The 26558-nt window shown below is 38.3% G+C and overlaps 1 protein-coding gene across 1 annotated transcript in view; it reads left to right on the top strand.

The window, feature by feature from the left end:
• The first annotated feature begins 6182 nt into the window (after positions 1-6182).
• Positions 6183-26558, top strand: part of TMC1 (transmembrane channel like 1) — a 58610-nt gene continuing 38234 nt past the window's right edge. The window contains 4 exon segments of the mRNA XM_086629915.1: positions 6183-6249; positions 7162-7227; positions 7357-7729; positions 13093-13233. Coding sequence (XP_086486041.1) covers positions 6183-6249; positions 7162-7227; positions 7357-7729; positions 13093-13233 — 647 coding nt within the window.

Here is a 26558-nt window from a genome sequence, read left to right on the forward strand (position 1 = left end):
ACTTTTAGACATATTTTGCATGAAAATTTATCCATGACATAGTTTAGAATAGCATCTACTTGCCTTAATAAGATCGTGAGAGTAAATTCAAGACTCAGTCTTGATTTGCGGAGAATTAAAAAGCTGGAGCTCTACTACAAGTAACTATGAGTCACTTTCAGAATGTGGTTCTGAGTTCACTTTTGGCTTAAAATTTTCCAAGGGCTGGAGTTAGTCAGCACAGAGCTCAGGCACTTGTCTAGTTGCAATTTCTTTGCAGGAGGTTTTGCTTCATCATTGCCGACTGTCCTGAGGAATATTCTTACAAAGAATGGACCACCCCAACAGCTGCAAAAATGCAGACTAGTGCCATATATTTTTTCTTTTTGATATCTTTAACTCTAGTGAAGCCATTCTGGTTTGGCTATTCGTGTTTTAAAACACGTCTTCTGTAGAATCTATGATAGTAGGAGATGCATGGTTCATTACGCTAAGTTCATGAATGTGAATTCATTGTTCTTGGCTTTTTATACAGGAAAAGAAGTCTTAGGGCAGAAATCTTCAGAGGGTATGTTTAAAATAGATCAGATGGAAAGTGCTTACTATAGACTAAAAATAATAAAGAGAATCTGTGGAGAGCTGCTCAGCTGTAGGTATCAACCTTAGAAGGGCTGTCTTCTCATGAGGTAGTAAAAAATAAATTGACTTCAGATTCACTAAGAATGCTACATTTGTAACTTGAACATAAACTATTTTCTCCATGTTAACATGTGTTTTTCCCATTATAACAGTACTATGAATGAATGACAATAAGCTAAGTAAGTGACATTTTGGAACATGAAAAGGTCAGATTGGTATGATTTACTGCAGTCTCACACTTCCCAGAATGCATTGGACAATTAATATTCTGATCCCAATCTTGCAGTAAAGACTGCAATGAAAATGAAAAATTGCTGACCATCAAGCCAACTGTGTGATGAAGACACAATGCAGGTGTGGCTTCTCCTCGTTGTTTTATTGCAGTAACCAATGGGTCCTGCAAGCTTATCGGATTTCTAGTCTTGGGTAGGACAAAGCACCACATGGTTAGGTCTTTGACTGGCATAGGTAGGGAAATGTGGATGTATCCACAGAGATAACATAGGACACAGTGGCCTGGGAACTTTTATCCACGTTTTCCTGAAGAGAGTGAAATACTGAGACATTTCTCACTAAATTATCTTTCCCCTCTACCTTCTGTAGGTTTTATAATAGCAAAATCAGATTTGGCCCACAATTCTTGCACTGACTGAAATCGTGCAATAAATTGCAATTATTTTTTCCCAAAGGGCAACTTTGCCTAAGGAAGTCCTGATCCACAAACTGAGAGATAAAACTCAAACTTTGTGGTGTATAAGCACAGCCCAGAAGGAAACTGGAAAGAGGGGGGTGTAATCAGTGCCAACTTGACCTATGAGAGCTCAGTCTCTGACATTTTAGTAGAACTTTTGTAATTTTTCCTTACCATTGAAAAACAAGTGAGCAATTTATAGATGTGAGTTGAACAGATTTTGTTTGTTCCCAATGGAACAAACAGAATGGTCTTCATTTGCAAAATGGTCTCCATTTGCAATTTTTAAATGTTGACTGGAATACAATTAGTTGGGCAAATTCTCTTTAGTGGCAATCTGCAGAGAGGGAAAGATTATTGCCCCTCTGGTAACTTCTGGAAACTCCTTGATTGTAGAAGACTGCAGGCCACAGCATATACGTTAGGACTAATAAGTCTTCCTAGACACTTGTGGATTTATGACATGGTAGTATGAATATTCTGCCTTACTTTAGCATACAACCTTGCCAATTCAGGTGCAGAAAAATAAGCACTATATTTGCTAGTGGGAGAGTAACTGAATAGGAAGCATTATTTCACTTCATAAAATCATTACTATTGCTGGACGGGGCATTTTTTGGGGGTTATGATTTTCATTTTAGTCCATTGAAAGAAAAAATTGCAACACTAACTGGGAAAAACATAGAAGAAAAATCAAACATGGTCTCAAATACTAAGTGTTCCGGTTGTTTTATAAATGCAATTTTTATTTGTAATTTCTGTGTTTCAAGTCCCATTCTGCTGCTGCCCAAGGTGAGCCAAGCTGTTTTTCTCAATGTTTGGAAATTAAGGTCTTAAATCTTGGATGTTGAAGTCGGCACCAATTTACTCTTGCCATAGACTTTCTGTGAGATCTTGGTATATTGTTTCTGGTGTGTTTCACAGCTGTTACTTCTAGTGATATTTAGCCTCACAGAAGTATTTTGAGACACTCTCATATTTACATGATCAGAAAGAATAGTATGGAAATGTATGTAAATACCTAGAATTAAATATTTTACAACTCTTCTTATTCTTTTTGACTAATACTTCACATGCCTTTGTTGTCTAATATGATCTTGCACTACTGACATTTCTACATCTTGCGCACCCAGTTTACTAGCTATCTAGGCTGATGTCTTTCCAGCACTGAAAAAAGTCCAGCACAGTCCAGTCCAGAGGAAGATAAAATAATTGCTCTATCTGCACATGATCCATTTCATTGGCTTGACAATTAATTAATAAAGTAGAAATTTATTTTATAACATATACAGAAAGTCTGATAACATTTTTTGAATTACAGATTACTTTGCATACCACTGAATTTTTTATGGCACCAACATGGAGAATTGCCTAGCAGCAGCCTAGTTTTACGTAGTAGTAATGTGAACAGCAATATTACAACAGTGAGACATAATTTATAGTGTAGTTTCAAGAATTATTATCACTCTCAGAGTGAAAAATCAAGGAAACTTTGTCAATATAAAACGAGTTTATAAAAACCCCAAAACATAAAATCTGAGTAGTACCCTCTGATAAGTGATACACAAACAACTTGGGAAAATAAGGTAGAGATACAACAGCCCTCACAATCTGCCAAATGTCCACTTCATAGAGCAAAGACTCCTATGGTTTTGCACATTTTTTTTTCTGTCCACCATTTCTCACTAGCCAACATATCAACATTTTGAGATCTCTCCTGAGCTCTCTGATGCTCTGTCTTCACTGCAGTTTCTGACTTGCAGGTTAGTCTGAGCCCATATTCAGAATGACCTCCTTTAGTCTAGGGCTCATTTGTGACTGTAGTCTAAAACATAAATAAGACTTCAAGTAAAATGATAGCTTACTCAGATTACACTTTCCCTGCTCTTAGTCTAGAAAGATGAGAAAGTTTCCCTTCAACTACTGTGGAAAAAAATATCAGAAAGTGATTGTGTTTCCTAGCGCATAAGAGTTATGGAGTATAGCTCCAAATATGCGTAATGATATATGCGTCATTAGGGCAGGATGATGTCTCCTGGAAGGCATAACAGCTGTGCAATAGTTTGCACTGGGTCACATAAACTCAAGCTAGCTGACTCAAGGCCTAATAACCTGATATTAGCCCTATGAATATTAATATCGTGGAGAAATGAGATACTATCAACCCTTTTCTGGAACAATGAGTAATTCTAGACAGTGCTTTAGTGAGACTTAGTTGATTTTAGTGGAGTATTCGCTGGACTTTTGATAAGTGGGATCACGTGAAGATCTGTTTAAAAAAGCGGAAGACAAGTGTATAGACATAAAAGAACCCCACACAGTGACGATTTTGTTCCTGCATCAAAGGCTATACCTTTCTGTGTTAACAAACCAGAGCATCAAAAATGCTCTTCACTTTTCCTATAGGATGAAAACACAGTGCCTGAGAAACGCACTTTACTGTTTCTTTATTTGTGGTTTATATAATTAAATTTAGTGCTAAACTGCATTTAAATTTAGTGTCACCATGAAACGTAATTTGTGTATCGTTGAAACGCTTCTCCAATAATTCAGTAAGACACTGTTTGCCACAAGCAGCTAAAGTGCTGAGCTATGAGCTGCCTAGCCTCTTACTTTCCTCTTTGAAAAGTGTTACGGAGTTAATGACCTGTAATAGCTTAATAATAATTAATAATAATAATGTTAAACACAGTTTATGTGTTTATTTATCTCTCTTATTGCTCGAATACCCAACCAACTAAAAACATTTATCTTTTAATGACATGTGCAAAACCCTCAAACACAAAAAGACAATTATTAATACAGCTTGACTGAATTACAAGTCTCCAGGGATAACTGTAATGTGGGTGCAGTGTGGCTACGCAGCTTACATGAATGCGTGTGTATACGCTGTTCAGGACAAACCTCAGGGGTGGTAAAGCTCCTTTGTTCACCCTCCTCAGTGATTTTGTTCCTCCTAAACAACATCAACTGTTATCACAGCTGACACAAGTGGATAACTTTCAGTTCTACCCTGAGCTTCAGCTTTTATGCTAATGACACAGCTCATGACATAAAGTACCCCGCAAGGAAACTGGAGGGTTGGAGACTACTCCTTGGCTTCCAGCTTCTTTAAAAATAAATTCTAGTACAATGCTTTCTGCATCATACCCCAAGATGTGGGAGAGACCTCTTTTTCTGTGAATACATCAGAATGAGAACGACAAACCTCTAACACTCTTCATATCAGCGTTTCATCTCTATATGAACGTGGGGCTGTGGAGGCAGGAATGTTGTGAGGTTCAGTTTGGAACGATAATTTTTTTTTTTTTTTTTTTTCCAGAAATAACTTTTGAAGTTGCACTTGTGCATGTTGGGTATGTCTGTAGTATGCACTACTTTTCTAGCTGCGTGATCCCGTGTAACCACTGGTCATTTTTTCTAGGTTCGTTTTGCGTCAGTATATGCTTCTGTTTGATTTTATACTTTCTCTGAATTTCTTTAAAAAATTCTTCGTTATCACTCATGTGGCCGAGCATTTAGATGAAAAAACGACATAAAGACACAGGAGTCACTATTCAGACATGCTCTGCTTTAGTAGTGTTCCCAGTACTTTCTTCAAGCAGCCTGAAATCTATTAATCGGTTTAACACTTTATTTTACCTGAAACGTGGGATTCAGACTAGCGCATTTGTCATCCTTATGCTATTAGAATTAATTAAACACAAACAACTACCTTCTCCTCTGCTTAAGCCACTGTGTTGCATAGTCCATAGTCACTTCCATTATCATGTCAAATTGAACACTTTCATTGCTAATATATGTTTCAGTACATATGATAAACCTCCAGTTGTTTTCTTGTTGTACGTACTCATCAGAATCTACAGTGAGGCCAGTCTTGTACTATTAACGTGCTTCTCTGGGAACTTCTGTTTGGCTGGAAGAGATCAGCGAAAGCATTAGTTGCAATAAAAGACCGTATCCTATTGTTGCATGCAAAGTATCTCTTTAGAAGTGTCTGTCTTCGTCTTTGCAAGCTTTCAATAGCAACGTAATGATCTTTGTCAATGAAGATCTTGTTACTGTCAGCAGCAGAAGACATATGTCCAAACAGAACAAAGCAGCACTTATTTTCACATTCCACTGACGACATTGAATGATAACATTTTTGCATAATCTTAAAAAATTATTGTGCAAATGCTGTGGAAATGATGGAAAATGTAATTATAATGAAATGTTTTGTGGAGGGAACTTAAACTCTCTCTATATATCCCAGTTTTAAAATGCCTGTTAAATTCTGGATAATAACCCTTTGCCCATTGTTACACACTGTGAAACAAAACCCTAGATTCTTTCTTGTTTGCAGCCTTACGTATTTTACTGCTTTTCTTTGATACTGAGTAAAGCTAAGAAACTGTGCCTGATAGTTACCTACAGCAGTCTCTATATAAATCAATTTGAGCATAAATTTTCGATGAATCACTAGTAGCTTAACAAAATTTTTAAAAGGACTCAGGGAGCTACCAAATGGGTGGAGAAAGACAGAATATAAAGAAAAATTCAAAAGTATTACATACAAGCAAAGGAAGATAACTGTAGTTTCTTCTTGCCTGAAAAATGCAACTATCATTTGCTGTGTTACATGATCATGACATGTCACCTGTCCTGTGTGTACAGAGGGGAAATTAAGCAACATACATCTGGAACATATTATATAGGACTGGAATGACAGCTGCCTATTTCTATTTGTGGTAATATTAAGAAGAAGTCTTCTCGTTAATCTCCTACTACCATGTATTTCTATATATTTCACGGATATGTTTCAAGTGCTGACCCACATATACAAACTCAAAGATACCTCAAGAAAGCCTATTAGCTCCTGACTTCTCAGGTAATGGTTGCTTCTGAAGAAACATTGCTGGTGAGTACCACTAACAGTTTCAGGAGTGACTCTTTAAATGGTATGTTCATGCCAATGTTTGCAGAGAGTGTATTAATTAAATATTATGATGGATATAATGCATACAAAAGAGAAGAGAGTTTTTCTTTCTTCTCTGTGTATGCATGATCGCAGTTTCAAAGTGTACCAGGTAGATGAATTGGATACTTTCCTGTTTATTGATGAGCAGCAGAGGCAGCAGCTCTTATTGAACTTACTGAGACTGAAAATCTTCAGCAGGTGATCCATCCCAAAACAAAAATTTCTCTGAGTAGAAATATTGCTTGCTTTTATAAATAGGCTCTCTCTCTAGAGTCTCCAATGTTTCTATCATCTTCTGAGTGGTAGAAGAGGACTGTGGTACAGCATATGAGTCAACTGGGTCAACTTTTGTCACTACACTTGAAGATTTGATTGCTGGAACTGAGAGTACGTCTCCTCTTTCTTCTGTGACTGTGCTCTTCAGCAACATGGCACCTATGAACCTTCGTGCCCTCCAGCTGTTCAAATCAGAAAATTATTCCTTTAATATTTTTTAATCTCAATGATTGCTTATCTTTCACATGTGTAAGAAAAACTCTGAGAATTGTTTTAAAAGCATTTTCATCTTCCTTATTTTTTTCCTTAAATTGTAGGATATTGCTATTGTGTTTCATTTTGAGAGTCCTCCTGTCCTACATATTTCTTCCATGAGAGGACGTTCTTCACAGCATCACTTTAGGGCTTACTTATTTGAGTGCTGAAGGAAAGTGTAACTATTTCTTCCATCTTCATCTTATTTCTTGAAAATTATTTGCTGTGTTCCAAAAAGCTGGGTGTGTGAAACGATGTAAGGGAGTACAATGTGGTAATTGCCAAGAATTTCTTAAAAGCCCTTCATTTCTAATGACTGGTCCACACATCACATGCACTGGCCTTTGTTTTCACTCCACAGATGGCAGTGATGTCGACAATGAAGAAGGCAGTGCAGCTGAGAATGAAGAAAATGTCAAAGCAACAGGTCAGTAGTGTGGATTACTTTGAGGCCACATTCAGATGTTTTCTGATTATCTGTATGAATGAAGGAGAAGGAAAGGTCTCCCTATAACATGCTGCCTTCTCTTATGTGTTTTTTTTTTCTCCATCACAGAGAGAGGAGGGAAGAGAGCAACACCGAGAACTAGGAGGGGACATGCCAGAGGGAGAGCCAGGCATGGTGGTGAGGAGGATGAGGATGATGAAGATGGGACAAGGAGAGCTGGCCATCGCAGGCACAGAAACCGTAGAGGACGGGGACGAGCAGCTGGAAATGAGGGCAGTGATTCTGATGGAGACCCTGCAAAAGCCAGGAAGAACCAGGCAAATCAGAAATCCAAGGAAGATGAGGAAGATGAGGCAGATGAGGAAGGGGGTAAAGGTGGGAAAGGCAAAAATGAGAAGAAACAGGACAAAAAGTCTGATAAGAAAGGGAAAAAAGAGAAGGCCAACAAGAAGAAAAAAGACAAAAAGAAATCAGGATCTGGGTAATTCATTAAATTATTTAAGTATGCAGCCGCGATTATCTTACATAAAACATACATTCATTTATAGCTATGACATACCAAGGGTCACTATGAGACTTTTACTCATTATAGCCAAATTAGAGCTGGATAGATTTTTTTTTTTTTTTTTTTTCCTGCAGTGAGGAAATTCTGGCTGAGTGAAATGGAAACTTTCCACAAAGCCATATCCACTTTAGTGGAACGAAGTCAGGGAGTTTTCACAGGTCCAGGGTGGGACCTTGTGAAATGACCAGCCAGAACCTTCTGGGACTGCTGATACCTTGAGGATTAGGTCAAATCTCATCAGGCAGAACAGGAACTCAAGCCAGGGTCACATTTATTGTAGTTAAGTTTATGAGCTGTTCTCTAGAGAAAGGGAGTGGAAGTGACAGAGAGAGGTGATAACAGGTGACATCTCTCCTGCTCTTTCATTTCCCCAAAACTAAAATCCCCTGAAACTTAAGCAGATAACCCTCCAAAAACCCAAGGTCTGGTTTTACTTCCAATGCAGAACTAAAATCTTCCTACTTTCACAAGATGGAGTTTTTGTTTCCCAGCCAGGTTTGAGCCAGGTTTTATAAAAGATCAGTGCCAAAATCTCAAGAACTCAGAACCAAAGACTGAGATGGCATTTTCCGGTCTGTCGCCCACTCACTCCCTCTGAAATATTACCATTCACTTTCAAAGCATTTAATGCAGCCTAGGGTCTTTGGAAGGCTCCACTTACATGGAGTACTTCAAAAAATTATTCTGTAATTTTCTGCCATCCTGGTATTCTCCTGCTCCCTGTCCCTTCTCGTGCTATTGAAAGGAAACAACCCCTGGGAATGATGTTTAATGGAGCAAATGGAGCTAGGCATGCTTATCTCAGTGAAGAGAGAGACATTCCCCTTTGTCCATTCAACACTTGCTACAGCTGTTTATGTTCTCAGAGGCATTACTGGCAAGCATAGCAGGAGTCAAAGGAAAGAAAAAAATACAGTGAGACTTATTATTGCATTAGTTTGTCCATGATGCCATTTTAATATACTTCTGCTTCATATTGCTTCCCTACAAGAATGCCTAAAATCTTTCTATGTGCTGTCTTTTTGTTGTGGTGCCAATTATGCACTGCTGTGCAACTTCCTGTACTCATATACACAGTCTTGAATGTGTCAATCCATGCTCCGTTGCTTATTATTGCCTTTCATTTTAAACATTTATTGAGCATTATTTTAAGAAAGACCACTGAAAATATAAAATTGAATGAGGGCACAGTGTTTATCATTGTCTTCGGAAGTTCTTAACATTAAAATATATATATTTGGGTTAAATAATTAGAAATTGCTGACTCGATCAAGACTTTGTGCTTGAAGTAATAAGTATAACATTTGAGGAACAACTGAGGATGCTCTGGAAGATACTTTGAGAACATTATATTTTTAGACTTTTAGGAGACCAGCTGACAAGATTGCAGAGTAATAATTATATTTAAAAATATTTTTAAAAGAAAACAAAAAATAATGTAAAAACTAAGGGAAATAGGCTGGTGATCAGTTCAGCTGTGATTCAGATAAAGGATTTGCAAACTTTCAGGACAGAAGGGAAGAGTGACAGCATAGAAATATAAACCATCTAGCAAGTCCATGAAGACCTGTCAGAACAAATGTTATGTACTGTTTAAAAGTACATCTTACTGATGCAGTTTTTTAATTACCAAGATATTTCAGCATGAAAACATATGATAAAAGTAAAATAAGAAGTTGAGAATGAAAAAAAAAAAGAAAAAATTCAAAACAAAAAGAAAATTAAAAAGAAAAATTATATTATTCCACATGGATATAATACTGAATTTGCTGCTGTCATTGTGTATTTTGCTGAACTCTACAAACACTGCCCTTTTTGTCTAAGTCACAGTATAAATCAGTAGAATCTGGTGCTGTTACTCTCTTTCTCCCTGTTGCTTTGCACTTAAATCAGGAAAACCTCTTTATGCCCTAATTATTTTACATAACAGACATAAAGGAATCCTAGATGAGCTCTGTGTTGAATCTTTTTTTTTTCCCTAACCTGATTATTTTGATCTCTGCTACTTTGAGGTAATGAGTTTCCCAGGGTAATTCCAGGGCAAAAGGAGTTCTTTCAGGGTGAGTTTTAAATGTTCTGTTCTTAGATGCTATTGGTTGTTGATATGGTTAATTCTTACCTGTTAATGAGAGTGTGACGAAGGCCTGCTCTACACTGTTCATAATCATCATCCCAAAAATATTCATGATATATTGCTCCTTGTAAACTCACTGGGAAGATATATGATATTCCTAGGTTGAAAAGCTATTTTGTTCTTTACTGGCTCGTCTGATCGACACTGATTGGTCTTAGATAGAAACCACATGCAGTCACTTGAGCTACAAATCCTCAGAGGAGGAATCATATTTTGCCTAGCCAGTGCAATTTCTGGTTTTACTGTATAGGTTTATATGTGAGCAAATCAACTGATTTTTAGTAACATTACTCAAGTGTATAAAGCTTATGCAAAAGTCCAAAAGTACATGGAAGATTAAGGCACTGCAGATGCTGTATCTTTTTGCTAGCAGGAAGATTGCTAAGTGCCAGGAGATGTTATGGAGATTATCAATAAACAATAGAATTTTCACAAAAAAATAGGAAGAAATGTAGTCAAATTTATTCACTCATCACTCTGGACTCTTAAAGTCCTACCAGTCTTTTCTCTCACAACATCAAAGCTCCAAGAAAACATTTTCATCTTATTTTTTACCTCTATAAAATGGGTTTTATGAAAACCATGAGAAAAGAAGATTACATCCATAAAGAGGAGATGAAACTGAAACTAAAACACAGATTAACAGTATAAGCAAGTTCATTATGTGTGTGATTTAAGGAAGGGCCATTGATTTCAAGAGCTCTACTGACTTAGGAAAGATAGATTGTGTGCTTTGAATTGGAGCCAAGGAAGAGAGAGTCTTGATGTGAAATTATTTAGTGATGTTTTATGCTCTGCATTAGCCTGAAGGTCACAGTGAACCCTTCTGGCCTTCGAATATATGAATCACAAACTTTCATGAAAGGCTAAGACTTTCAGTTGCAGAAGACAGAATTCTGATTTCGTGACTTGAGTCTCATAGTGTTCAATGGCTCGAGCTAAAGGAAAAATCTGTTGTAACTCTATATAAAGTTTGACAGCGTAGTGTAAATACTCTTGAAAATACGGATTTCTTAAAGATGCTTAGAAATTTGGAATTTTTTTTGTTTCCTGGTTCCAAAGGAAAGTGAAAAATGAAAGATGAGATGTGTTTGCAAAGACAAATGAAGTGGTAGTGGGCAATCGGCACAAGAGCCAATATTATCTCTACTTTACCTCTTGTGTTCTGCTCAGTTTCCTTTCCTTAGTAAGCTCACTGCATTAGCACCTATCACTTGTGTTTCACAACACCCTCACAGCAGTCTCTTTAAACTGCATATTTCAGTTTTGCATAACTCAACAATCTTCTGTCAAAGAAAATCCTCAATATTTGACACGCTGCTGTCTGCTTTGTAAAATGCAAAGCAACCCATTGTAACAACTAAGGATTTTAAGCCCTCTTAAAACCAGACTCCTTTAATCCTCCTGCTGTTTTTAAAGACATGACTCTTTTTGCATTATAATGCCTCAAATTTTTCTGCACAAATCTTTATATTGACCTTTGTCCATTTAACTTGAGTTTTCATGTAGTTCTTCACTTGCTCATCACAATACTGGAATAACAATGTATCTGGTGTTCTGTCAGTCTTTCTTTCTGTAGATTTATATTTTCTGTAGCACTATTTCTTATCACATGGAAGTCTGAAATTTTATGGCTGATAGGTTTAACTTTCTAATGTGATATCTTTTCAATTATTAGCATTAGAGTCTTTAATAGCAGAGCATCTGCTAACTATGAGAACCTTTTTCTTTCCTTTGCTAACTCACTTCTGTGTTTCTGAAATTTTTAAACTGATCTCATGTAGCTTTTGGTATAGTGATGTGCATTGCATGAAAACTAAAGGTAGATGACCAATACAAAATTTGTATTTTGCTATATTGCAAAAAGACCCCCAAACTTTTATTGTATTTGTTTGTTTTCAAACTTTTCATAAATATTCTTGCTGATAAACCTTTTTGTCCTTTATGTCCCACAAATAAATGCTTTGACATTTATGTCATATAAATCTTTAACTATAGCTGTATCATCTATTTTGGTAGAAGAAAAAGTTTATAATTCTTTAATTATCTAAAGGATAGAAAATATACAATTAGGTAACTTAGGTAGTTAATCATTCAGCTGTGACATCAGATTTTGAATATCAAGCTCTTGGAAAGGTGAATTATAAGCAAAGCAGCCAGTAAACTGTTTGCTTGATGAAGTCTGAATGAACTAGTGCCAAAACAAGCTAGAAAACTGTACAAAAAAATCCCTGCATTTTCAAATCAGAAAAAAAAAGGCAAAAGAAAACACAAGAACAAATAGGAAGGCATCAAGCTGTTTCTATTAAGAACTTACTTAGTGGTAGTCATCACTGTCAGGTTTTTAGGGCAGGAAGTCAGAGTCAGATTTCCTTTTTATAATTTTCCTATTTGCTGGCATAAAAAGAGGAAGCAGCTGTTGCTACTGATTCACTATATACCATTACATGAGATGTAAGATTGCTCACAGAAAAGGATATCTATGCAGGTTTTAGAAACATGGACATTGCCTTAGTCAGCAATGCTTTCCAAAGAAGTTCAGATTACAAACAGAGCACATCTGGAGTTGCCATTACTATTGCATCTGGTTACATCAAGTACTAGGACACATCACAGCCTTGCTGCAATACAGCTTTGAATCTTTCCCATCTCTGAACTGTTACTGCCTTGATCAGAGGACGGGCTGTCATCTGGTGTTCAACCTTGTCTTTGCTGTGGCTGTGGTGTCTCTTCTTTCTCCTGGGCACATTGAGGCGAGGTGAACAAGTTCATTTTAATGGCTGCAGTTGTAGTGTCCTTGTTTACCCATTGTGAGTTTGGGTTGGACTCTGAGGAGGCTGGTTACTCCTGCAGGAACAACCAGTGGCCGTCAGACACTTCCCGAGGAGCATTGCGCACTCTGCACGGGATGCTCTGGGTGTAGTGCTGGTTCAGCTGAAGATCTGCTCTTTAAGTGCAGGCTTTGCCTTTCATACTAAAATTAATAACAAGTCTAAGTGAAATGTGTCTTCCCTTCTGTGCAACAGTGAAGGCATTTGCCTAGGTCGCAAAGTTAACAAGAATTAACACCATTTATGTGCTTCATTGAAAACTTCTGTTCTTTCTAAGTTTTGGTGACGGTTTTTGTTCCTGCTTTTGTTTGAAGCTCTGATTCTGACTCTGAGGAGGAGCCCATTACAGAAGAGGAGTTGGCCAAGCTGAAAGAAGAGGTAGAAGAGAAAAAGAAACTAATTGCCACACTACGAAACAAGCCATGGAAGATGAAAAAGAAGTTGTCGGTCCTGAAGTATGGTTTGATTTCCATAGTGAATATCTGCCATCCTACTTCACAATTTGCACTGTTTTTCTGAGCTTTCACTTTATTTCTAGACTTACTGACACAATTAAATTCAAATCATCACTAATTTCTGTTTCACAGGATGTGCTTTCTCAGAAAGTGGAGGTAAATGACATTGCAGATCGGTGCTTTCTTATCTCTGTAGACTTGAAGTCAAATATGAAAGACTCAGATGTTTTTCTTTTTTAAGTTATATTACTCTGCCCTGCAAAATCTTGCAACTTCTTCAGTTAAGTTAATCTTAGTAAATTCTTCCATTGATAAGTTTAGTACCTCATTCAAGAAAAGTGATGCAATTTCAGGAATATCTCAAGATTACTGAGGTGGGAAGAGAGGATTTATCTTTCTATTATAATATTTTGGAAAGGAAAGCAGATATTATTTTCTAGCTTATGAAAAAGCAAACTGATTGGAAACTGAGCTCACATTTTCATGCATTTTTAGTTATGCCACATATAAAAATATATTTCACCCTAACAAACCTATCACTACATTTTCACCCTAGCAAATCTATCACTACATTTTCATTAAGGCTAAAAATTAAGTTTTCATTGACAGTTACATTTCCACCAAGCACAGGAAACTGGGTAAACATAGAGAACTTTATTCTTTTGCCAAAACTGTTACGCTTTTCTGTTTTAAATAACTCATTCACTGCAGTACTGCCCAAACACCAACCAAACGTATGATCATGTTTTTTAGACACATCTAACAGAGAAAATATGGTTTCTCCTGCACACAGTTTTTAATATGGATAGGATACACAGATATAATAGTAAGAAAGAGCATATGAAATATGATGTGGAATATCTACAGATTTCTCCTTCTGGAAAATAAGGTCATTTTGGGAAGGATACAGATACAAAGAAGAAATGATGTGTTGTGAAAGGAGACAACATGGAAAGGGCTAAAAGAGAGCAGAGTATCTAAGAGATGCAAAGTGGAAGCATGTGATAGTGACACAAATTTCAGAAAAAAAAAAAAGAGCAGATTAGACAATCAGACAGCATTTACTTTGCCTAGTCTATAATTGAAGGTTACCCATGTACATAAAGTTAAAATTTGTTGTATTCTTACTATGAACTTCTATTTTTATAGCCATTCTTCTATCCCAGCATTTCTAGCAATTCCTAATTCCTAGGAAACTTCCTAGCCTGGTACAGCCCTTGGACTATTACCCATTATTGCCCTTCCGTGTGAGTGGCGATGAAGCTGCAACACGTAGTCCATGGGCAGTCAAAAGAGACTTCCAGGCCTTGAGACAGTTGGTAAGGGAAGCTGGAGCAGAGATAATTTTTAGCTCTATCCTTCCGGTTGCAGGCAGTGATATTGGAAGAAACAGATAGATCCAGTTTATTAATACACGGCTCTGTGGCTGCTGTCACCGACAGGATTTTGGAATTTTTGGTAACGGGATGGTCTACACAGCACCAGGCTTGCTGGTGTTGATTACATTATTTTCTCTCGAAGATGGAAGAGGGTCTTTGCTCAAGAGCTAGCAAGACTGATCGACAGAGCTTTAAACTAGACTTGAAGGGGAAAACCATGGGACAGCGCACCAAGCTTTGAAGGATGGAGTGCTAGTGAGGGCCCTCAAACTGTTGCTCTATGACTTGCTGTGTTTGCTGGAGCACACTTGAAGTCTCACAGAGAGGAGTCAGGGGCTTCTGAGGTAATAGCAGCCAACAGGGAAACATTGGGGAAATACCTCAAAGGAATTAAGGTGTGTTCTGAAAAGATGACATGGCTGACAGTCCAGCTGAAGTGCCTCTACACCAATGCACATGGAATGGGCAACAAACAGGAGGAGTTGGAAGCCACCGTGCTGCTACAAATCTATTACCTAGTTGCCATCACTGAAACTGGGTGGGATGAATCTCATGACTGGAGAGCTGCTATCGACGTCTACAGGCTGTTCAGAAGGGACAGGCAAGGAAGGAAGGGCAAAGCGGTTGCCCTCTACATCAAGAAATGGATATATTGTGAAGAGCTGTCTCTGAAAAATAGCCATGAGTAGGTTGAAAGCTTATGGGTAAGAATTAGAGACCGAGCCAACAAAGGGAACCTGGTGGTCAGCACTTACTAGAGGCTGCCTGATAAAGAGGAGGCTGTTGACGAAGCCTTCTTACTCCAGCTATAGGAGGCATCATGCTTGTAGGCTCTCGCCCTGCTGGGGGACTTCAACTATCCTAACATCTGCCAGAAAAGTGGCACAGAGAATGTAGACAATCCAAGGGACTGCTTGATTGCATTGAGGATAACTACTTAGGCCATATAATAGACAGCTCTACCAAAAGGGATGCATTACTAGATCTATTGGTCACCAGTGCAAGTGAGCTAACCAGAGACATCAAGACTGGCCTGAAGTGATCATGCACTAGTGGTATTTGTAGTCCTGAGGGATATTGGATGGGCAAAGAGTAAGGTCAGGACCCTGAATTTTAGGAAAGCAAACTTTCAGCTATTCAAAGAATTAGCCAATGGGACTTTCTGGGAAACTGCCCTCAGAGACAAAGAAGCAGAACAGCGCTCTCAGATCTTTAAGGACACTTTCCATGGAGCACAAGAAATCTTGATCCCCATGTGTAAGAAATCAGGAAAGGAAAGAAAGACACCAGCATAGCATGGCTGGTTGAACTAAAGAGAAAGAAGAAAATGCACAGGCAGTGGAAGCAGGGACAGGTATCCTGGGAAGGGGATAGGGACTTTACCTGGTTGTGTAGGGATGGGGTCAGGAAGACCAAGGCTCAGCTGGAGCTGAACTTGGCAACAGACACAAAGAAGAATAAAAAGGGCTTTTATAGGTATGTCAGCCAGAAAAGGAAGATCAAAGAAAGTGTACCCCTCCGATGAACATGACTAGCAAATTGGTAACAACAGACGAGGAGAAGGCTGAGGTAATCAATAAATCTTTGCTGGTGACCTCTCTTCCCACACTTCTCGAGAGGATAGTCCTCAAGGCAAGGACTGAGCAAGCAAAGTCCCTCCCACTTTAAAAGATAATCAGGTTTACCTGAGGAACCTGAACATACGTAAGTTTATGGAACCTGATGAGATCCATCCCAGAGTCCTGAAGAAATTGGCTGATGTGGTCACCAGGCCACTCTCCATGATGTTTGAAAAGCCATGGCAATCAGGTAAAGTTCCTGGTGACTGAAAAAATGGAAACTTTGCACTAATTTTTAAAAAGTGTAGAAAGGAGGACCCTGGGAACTACTGACCTGTCAGCCTCACCTTTGTGCCTGAGAAAATCATGGAACAGATCACCCTAGAAGCTATACTAAGGCACATAGAGAACAGGGAGGTGATTCAAGGCCGCCAGCATGGCTTCACCAAGGGCAAGTCTTGCCTGAGCAACCTAGTGGCCTTCTACGATGGAGTGACTACATCAGTGGACAAAGGAAGATCTGTGCATGTTATCTGTCTGGACTTCAGTAAGGCCTTTCACACGGTCCCCCACAGCATCCTTCTCTCGAAATTGAAGAGATACGGATTTGATAGATTAACTATTTGGAAAATAAGTAATTGGCTGGGTGGTCGCATCAGAGAGTTAGTGGTCAATGGCTCAATGTCCAGATGGAGATCAGTGACGAGTGGTCTCAGAGGTCCGTATTGGAACTATTACTGTTTAATATCTTCATCATTGACACAGATAGCATGACCAAGTGCACCTTCAACAAATTTGCAGATGACATCAAGCTGAATGGTGCGGCTGACACTCCTGAAGGATGGGATGCCATCCAGAGGGTCCTGAACAAGCTTGAGAAGTGGGCCCATGTGAACCTCAGGAGGTTCAGCAAGGCCTAGTGCAAGGTCCTGCACATGGGTTGGGGCAACCTCCAGTATCAAGACAGGCTGGGCAATGATGGTGTTGAGAGTAGCCATGCAGAGAAGGACTTGTGGGTACTGGTGGATGAAAAACTGGCAATGTGTGCTTGCAGCCCAGAAAGACAACAACATCCTGGGCTGCATCAAAAGAAGCATGGCAGCACATCGAGAGAGGTGATTCTGCCCCTCTACTCTGCTCTGGTGAGAACCCAGCTGGAGTACTGTGTCCAGCTCTGGAGTCCTCAGTACAGGAAAGACATGAATCTGTTGGAGTGGGTCTGGAGGAGGGCCATGAAAATGATCAGAGAGATGGAGCATTTCTATGAGGACAGGCTGAGGGAGATGGGGTTGTTCAGCCTGGAGAAGACTTTGGGGAGACCTTGTTGCAGCCTTTCAGTACTTAAAGGGGGCCTATAAGGAAGATGGGGACAAACATTTTAGTAGGGCCTGTTGCAATAGGACAAGGGGTAGTGGTTTTAAACTAAAAGAGGATAAATTCAGGCTAGATATAAGGAAGAAATTTATTAGAATGAGGGTGATGAAACACTGGAACAGATTGCCCAGAGAGGTGGTAGATGCCCCATTCCTGGGAACATTCAAGATCAGGCTGAACGGGGCTCTGGGCAACCTGATCCAGTTGAAGATGTCCCTTCTCATTGCAGGGAAGTGGACTAGATGACTTTTAAAGGTCCCTTCAACCCTAACCATTATATGATTCTATGATTCACATCAGCTGAATTTCTCAGTCTCCTTATATGATGCAGTAAAAAAGATGTGTCTGAGGACAACTGGCAAACATATTTGCAGTGAGGGTAAATGGTGATTAACTGCAGACAGAAGCTTCTAAATCAACAGGGTGATTTTTTTACAGGATATGTTTTAGCTCAGCCACTAGTTGTGGATTTGAATCAGGAGCTCATCAACGATGTCTTCAGCCTGTGTCATCATTTCCATGTCAGAGGGAGTGGGGATACCAGTCCTCTCTGGCCTTAAAAATTTATGTTACTATGAAATGTTTGTAATTGAAGGAGTGTTTCTAGTCATTCTCAATGAATCTTAAATTACTACATTTTTTTTATTCTCTGAGGTGAGCTTTCTCAACTAAGACAACAGTGAGTTTTCAAAATCCCACCCTTGTTATCTGTCTTTTTATCTTAACAATTTCTTTATTAATATTCAGGGTCAAGTGGTCCGGCAGAAATTCTGTATAAAAGACCATTAGTTTATCAACTGTTAAATTCTTATGTTTGTGAGATCTAGACTGGGAGACTAGACATGCATTCAATTTTATTTACTGACATCAGAAGCTTTATGAAAAAAAAAAATATACAACAATGTGCTCTTACGACAGTTTGCAACAATGTTTTTTTTCCTATGCTTTTTTACAGTCCTCTCTGAAGTAGTCTTGGAAGCGTTTTGTTAGTTTATTTGCCCTAGAAAAATGTGTATTCCAAGAGCAAATGACTGATCTTCAGATTAACTTACTTATTTTTAATCTACTTTTATTAACTGAAGAATTACAGTTATTACTATGATTCTCTGTCAAATAAGATTCCAAAAATAGCCCCCTTTTATTCCAGGTAATCCCATTCAGATTGTCACAGTTCTGTACGGATTCATGCATATCTCAGCAGACAAGGCACGTGAATCCAGTAAACAGCTGGAATAAAAAAAAAAAAGCTGAAAAGTGGTATCCAGTCACGTTTTTAAATGTGTGAGCTGAGAATTAGGCATTTAAATCTGTGTTTAGCATCTCAGATGAAAATGATGGAATTTGGAAGCACTCAGTACCTTTGAAAAAATCAAACCGAATCACCTACATACCAAAATGCAGACATAGACTAAGTTTTCTAGGGTCCTATTTTTGTCATTGGCTCTTTGGAGTCAAAGCTCAGTGTGTTTGCAATGGAAGACCTGCAGCTTAAACTAAGAAATAATATCTTATCAGTGGGTGCTCTGTTATGATCGTAGCTGTAACAATACAGAAATGTCTGTATCAGCACATTTTACGGTATCTATGTATCTGTTGGTATTTTAGCAAGTTATTTAAGATTTATACCAGAATCACTGGTCTGACAGGTTGGCATTATTCTTGTGCATGGGGAAAATCAACACATACTGGCTTTAGGTGCCTTAAACTTGTAAATCAATAACAAGTAACTTTTGAATATTCTTCTATTAGCGTTTCTTGGTGTTGAAACTTTTAGTCAACAGTTATTATTAATAAGTATTTCTCTTTGTCATCTGCTTCTTCCGCTGCGCAGGTTTTAGAGTATCATGGGATGTGTGGGAAAAAAAACCCCAAACCTATCTTCTTCAAGGTAGAAGAAGAAACCTCCCTATTCTTTGTCTTCTATCTTCCACAACACAGAGACACTTTATTGGAGATTTCTTCTCAGCATTATGGGAAATGTTCTTTATTGTGAGCCAAATTCTGCTTCCATGTTGTTTCCGTATTAGCACTTATCTTTTTCCAAGAACAGGAAAAAAATACTCCCTATGAGTGCTCAAGGATTTGTTACATATTTGCGAGAAAATGAGACTAAAGAATAAACTTTTTTCATATTGAGAAGTGAATATTAAAGTTGATTAGGACTTTTCATTCTAAATTTTATTTTTTTAAAAGAAGTGTTAATTTGTCAGAACAAACTAATTTTGGAGAAAGATTTAATTTCCACTAAATTTTGTGTTTAAAAAAGCTATAAGAGATTTTAAATCGGTGAAACATTAGGTTTAAGCATTTTCAAGACTGAACACCTTCGCTTTGATGATTTGAAACCAGTCTCTCCTGAGGGAGTATTTTTTCATAGCTTAGAAAGTATAGAGTGGGAAAGATGATTTCTACTTAACTCTGGTGACTACTTTGTAAAATGGTTAATAGTTTCCTTCATTCTTTTGCTCTGAAAATACATGAATGAACAATAACTTTAGAACACAGACATAGAACTAGTTGCCCTGTAGAAGATGCTTTCTGTCAAAACCTGACTAAGATATTAATCGCTAAAATGGCATTCTTAATAGAGCTGCACTGTTAAATTAGATCAGGTCTAATTTCTGATTTACATACCTATGTCTAGAAAGATGCATTTCAAACAGTCCCTGGTTGTTCTCTGAAGAGCTGTGACTGAGGATACTGCTCCACTGCAGTGTCCCTCTGCAGTTTGCAGTTAAGCTGTACTGGCACTCTCAGGCTCTAACCTCAGCTTAAGACATCATGACCAGGTATTTGTAGGTCTGGAGATGTGAAAAAAGTGAGGAAGAAGCTACAGAGAGAAGAGAAAAGACGTTATGCAGGAAACAGTATCATCACTCTCCCAGGTCGTGAGCAATAGACATGTTAGGCTGTGGGCTGGGGACATGGCAGTCTGTGCTGTTGAGAGCATGAGTGTGACTAAAAGTCCAGACTTTTTCTCATTTCCAAGACAAATATTCTCCTTCAGATGAGTTTTCTTGTTCTTTTAATTTTCCTTCCACTGGTTTACATTGTTTCTGAGAACTATTGTTGTGCTTTTTGTTGTGTTGGGCATGATATTTTGTGCACGTTTCCTCTTGACATTGCCTACTCAGGCCAGCACAAAATTACCTAAAGAGCCATCAGATGGTAATGACCATCAATCATTGTTTACAAGAATGAGATTTAGAGAGAGGAGTGAACTATTGAAAAGATTTTTGGATTAGAAAAATGTACTCAAAAATAAAACTCATGGGCCATAACTTTAGCTGTTGCAAACTGGAAAAGCTCCAGGGACAGCTATCCTAATTTAGCTCTGAGGGTCTGATTTTGTGTGCTGCATTCCTGTTTGTACATTCTCCTGTCTGGGTTTTGCATGGATATGAAGGATATGGGGAAGGTTTAAAACCTGTGCTACTGTGTTTGACTCTGGTATACTAATTTCACTCCCCTTGTTAGTGCGCATAACACTTTAGATAGGCAGTTTTGTGCTATAAAATAGTAAAGACTATTAGCAGCTCTGCAGTTTATAACCACCAGCAAAGCCTATTATGTTACCACATAATCAGAGATTTGAACACAAGAATCCAGAAACGTGCCAACAGTGGCCTCACTTTAAAGCTGTACCACAAGCCGGGTAGCAAACTATCAAAACAAGTCAAAACGACAAAATATTTTAAAATAGGCAGTCAAATGTCAAGCTTAGGCTTTTTAAAGGAGTTCCAATTAAATACAGACCATAAAAAGAGCCATGAGAACTTCTTGTTTTTTCTAAGAAATGCAGAGCAGAGCAGTCTCCTCTTCATCTGTCAGGGACAGAATATAATATGGCAATTTTCCAGTATTTTTTAGCATAATTTATTTTATTACAGGATTTAGATTACCCATCGAGACAGATGAATTGGAAACAAAATATTTTATAAGTATACAAAACGCAAAGATACGTAAGATGAATGTGTGGGATGGTGGACATTTCTCATCTTTGGATGTGCTCTTTGTACTCCAATGAATCAGTATTTCATCTCTCTTACTGTGGACATACTTGCAGTCCTGGAGGCCAGCCTGGATGTCCTGAAGGCCAGCTGGGTGTCAAATAGCACTATAATTTGCCCATTATTACTGCTGAACTGCTTTTCAAGTAAGCTATGCCTGACAATGGTTGTTTTGAGGCCAGTTTTTAATCAATCTTTTTAAGACTTGGAGAAGTCCTGAGTGATCAATATTAATATGACATTTCTTTTTAATGAGTTTTTAGATCTTGGACACTGAAACCTTCCTGAACTGTTACTGAAAAATGTGAGCAATCCACTTGAATCCTATTCATTAGCAACAACCTCCGAGCGCTGTAATTCATCCTCCCTCTGCAATACTGAAGTCCCCAAAGTACCGTACACCTAGCACTTTGGAAGCTGTAACTCCACACCTAGTATCAATAATTAACTCCATCTTCTCTGGGACAATAATGCCCAGCCCCATGCAACATTTAGTAGTTCCTTGTGTCTGTAATTCAATTAATAAGGTTTCTCTGAAGCTTCTTTAAATTCACAGTTAGCTAACTGGGCACACTTTGGCCTATCTTGTGATATAGGTAATTTACCTATAACACATGATACCAGTGATTACAAAGCTCAGTTTTGTCGCTCTGCGTTGTTTTTGACACGTCTTTATGTTAATGAAGTTGCATTACTTTCAAGTAGGCATGCATGTATATATATGAGGTTTTGGTTCCTGTTGTGGTTTCTAAAAGAGTTCCATGGGTTTAGGACTACTTTTTATTGCTTGATCTTTCTTTCTGTCCTCACACTTTGTTATTAGTGCAAAAGAAATGGAGGAATGGACAAAATGTGTTGAAAAGTGTGCAGGGATGTACAAATAGAGGTCTTTCAGTGAGATAGCTTAGATGTCAAGACAGAAATTTGAATTAAGTAACATATTGGATTATATTTAACAAAAAAAGCAAGTATCATAGATGTGGAAAGGACATTGGAAGCCTGTTCCCTGACTGAGTGATGCCAATTAGTTGCTGAACTTTTAAAGCCAGTAAGCTTAAGTAGAAGTCAGGGAAAGTTCTCCCTAACCTACAAATCACAGAGGTCAGGAGTTAGCCTGCTGCAGAGCTGGTAAGGGAAAAAAAACTGAGGGGGAGGAGAAAAACGTATTCTTTTCGATGGCTCCAGCATCATTTGGTTGTTATGGATTCTGTATGACTTCCTTGCACACAACTGCACAGATGTTTCTGCCTCATTGCCCATAGGCCCTCTTTCAAGCACTGTGTCTGCACTGAATTTACTTTTAGATATTTCATTGAAACTCTAGAGGGAATTTTTCATAGAATCAAGTTCTTATTGAGATTTGCATTTAACTACCAATTAAATAAGAGCTTTAAGTCATGCAAATATTCATGGATGCAGCTAACAGATAGACCACTGTGGGGTACTGAATAACTTCCCTGTATATCTGCATGTGGTAGGTTTCCCTTGTAAGACAGTTTCTCTAAATAAGCAGTATGAAATGCTATTTAGAATGTTATTGGTAAAATCCACCACACACCAAGAGGTAAGACATGCTTGTTCAACATCAAAGGTAACTTGATTTCATTTATTGCAAAAGTCAAAGACGACTTTCACTCTTTTCTTTCACAAAATAATTTTTTAAAAAAGTAATTATTTCAACTGCATAATAATTTTGGAATCAGAATCTTTTAGGTTAGAAAGGACCGTTAAGATCATTGAGTCCGACTGTAAACCTAGCACTGTCAACTTCACCACCAAACCATGTCCCTAGGTGCCACATTTGCACATCTTTTAAATATCTCCAGGATTGGTGGCTCAACCCCTTCCTGGGGAAGCCTGTTCCAGTGCTTGACAACCCTTTCAGTGAAGAAATGTTTCCCAATATCCAATCTAAACTTCCACTGGTGCAACTTGAAGGCCATTTCCTCTCTTCCAATGACTTGCTACTTGGGAGAAGAGACCAATACCACCTCGCTACAAACTTCTTTCAGATAGTTGTATAGAGTGATAAGGTCTCCCCTCAGCCTCCTTTTCTCCAGGCGAAACAACCTCAGTTCTCTCAGCCAGTCCTCCTAAGACTTGTGCTCCAGACCCTTCACCAGCTTCATTGCTCTTCTTTGGATGCTCTCCAGCACCTCAATGTCTTTCTTGTAGTGAGAGGCCCAAAAGTGAACACAGTATTTGAGCAGCCTCACCAGCGCCAAGTACCAGGAGGATGATCACATCTGTCGTCCTGCTGGCCACACTATTTCTGATACAAGCCAGGATGCTATTGACCTTCTTGGCCACCTGGGCACACTGCAGGCTCATATTCATCCCGCTGTTGACCAACACCCCCAGGTCTTTTTCTATCAGGCAGCTTTCCAGCTGATATTAAACAGAATTGGCCCCAAAACTGAGCCACTTGTGATTAGCCACCAACTGGATTTCTCTCCATTCACCACAACTCTTGGGGCCATATAACATATACTACTTTTTTATTACCTATGTGAAGTTTATTAACCATGCGGCGATTTTGGTTATTACTTCACGAGAATAGGAAATATTAATAGCCACAGCTTTTAATGCATGTTTGAAACATCTTCTTGTCAAAGTCAGTGTGAAATATCCATTAATGCCAAAAGTCTTATTGATTCCAAAATTCACAGTGTATTGTAACTAGTCTAGAATACATGTGAATGGAAATGTCTAGTGTAAATGGAAAACTAAAATAATATTGTAAGCCCACCGTTTGGACTTAATTGATTTTTTTGAAGATTTATACAACAAATTTGTAAGTACAGGAAAGCAATGTATAAAAAAATGGAAGCAGTTGCTTCATACTTCTTTCATGAAACATGAAAGTAGCTTCACAAATATTATGTATGCATGGATCCAACTAGTTTTGTGCTCTGGTCTTGCATGTGTAACTCAGTTGACTGCATGTGTAACCACCCAGTATCTGATTTAATGGGTATCAGATCATCATCTGATTTGTTTGTGCTGCGATGATGAACTTAGTTAAACAAACTAAGAAACTAATAAAACAAGTTTTCTAAGTTCCTAATAAACTTAGAAAAACATTATAAACCAGTAACATTTAAGGGTGGTTTATAACAATTCTGTAACCAGCACACATTGGAGCAAGACAGTGTTGGGGAAGAAGGGATGCAGGGAGAAAGGAAACCTCAGCCACCGGCAAAGTAGAACCCAGTGAAGCATTCAGGAGAGTCAGCAGCATGAAACCTGGAGATCTGGATCACCACCTTCAAAAAGCAATGTTTTGGTTTGTCCTGGAGAAAAAGCTTAAATACTGCTAACACTCTAACTTGAGAGATTGCTTGCTGGAGAGTCCAGGAGGTACACGGAAAGAAATACTACCTTTTTTTTTTGTTGCTTGTAGAAAACCTTTTAAAAAGACATTTCAAACAAGTTAACAGAAGGCTTTGATTGAGTTTAAAATAAATCTTTTTATGACTTTCATTGTGGAAAGTTCCTTCTTGTTTTGACTTAGCTTAATTTTATAGCAGAACGTATTTGTGGAGAACTTTTTTGTTCAGCTACAGATGCAAAATAGTGTTCATATCCACTATGGAGGATTTTTTATGTGTTAGTGATTGTTTTCACATTATTCCCTTAAATTTCTAACTTACTGCTTCACTGTAAAAAAAAAAAAAATTATAATTTGAAATCTTCATATTCTGCAGCGTAACTAGATGTAATTAGTAACTGAAAGCATAGGTTTTCTACAGCTCTGTAGATTTCGATTCAGTAATTTTGCATGGACATGCTCCAGTCCTTGAATAGGGATGGAATTGGTGGTAATTAATTCCTCTTAAGTCCAGAATATGATACGCTGACTTGGGAGATTGGTACCTGTCCAGCTTATTGATTCTGACTGCTTTTATGTTGCTGCTCCAGCACCGACTGCTGAGTTTATGAGGAAGATGCCATCTGCTGTTAGGTCTGTCTTATAACTCCTGACAGTGCAACAAGATTTTTGAGGACATGGGTTTAAAAGGGACTCTCGGACACTGGTTTCCTAAAGCTGAAAGAATCTGTTTTCTCTGACTTATTTGAGAGTATGAAATTTAAGAGTAAAGTTTTCTGAGAAAAAAAATGAAAGAATGAGATGTGAGAGCTGGGCCAGAAAATCTCAGAAGGACTCAAACTGACTTGGAAGACAAAGAAGGCTCAGAGAGTGTCAAAGTTAACTAAAATGCTGTAAGATTAGAATCCAAAATCCAGAATACAAATATGATCCAGAAGTGCAGAATTGAGAATAAGGGATCTAGACGCTTAAAAAGACACTGACTCGATCCCCAAGGAACACTCTCGAAGTGGTGAATAGCTGGATGTGTGGCTGGGGTGGTGACTGGGTATTTTATCTTTTTTTTTATCTGAATCTGTGCATGCCTTGTGCCACTAGGAAAAGACAAAAAAAAAAAAAAAAAGAGTGATTGGATTGAGATTCATGTAATTTTGTGTAGCTTTTTGCTTCTGCCAACCTCTGTCTTTGAAGGAGAAAATAGGGTCTCAGACGGTGAGAAAAAGCATGCTGAACTCTTGGGGAGGTCAGGTGAAATCACACTGGTCCTGATGCCGCACCACCCGGGTTTAGGTGTGAGAACTCAGAAGCTGAGAGTGCTCAGAGGGCTCTCAAAGACTGAAAGCTAAATTCAGTAACTCAATTTTCACTGGCTTGAGAAGCATGGAAATGAAAGGCTGTTTGAAGTCCTGGTACTGTGAGCTAAAGAGGCTGGTGCAGTGGGTGTCTAGTGGGGAAAGGCACTGATAGGAATTCAGATGATAGTATGAAGATCACCTTAAGCATTCACAGTTACTAAAAATACACAGTATTTTAAAAGATGTTGAGATTTTTAACCCTGAGTTAAGAGAAATTATGATGCAGCTAATAGCCTTCTTCACACACAATTTTATCTCGCCTTTGTCACAGCTACACCATGATTCTTCCAAAGCCATTGCCAGATTTTTCAGTTTAA

Source organism: Tauraco erythrolophus, chromosome Z, assembly GCF_009769465.1.
Source record: "Tauraco erythrolophus isolate bTauEry1 chromosome Z, bTauEry1.pri, whole genome shotgun sequence".
Classification (NCBI taxonomy): domain Eukaryota; kingdom Metazoa; phylum Chordata; class Aves; order Musophagiformes; family Musophagidae; genus Tauraco; species Tauraco erythrolophus.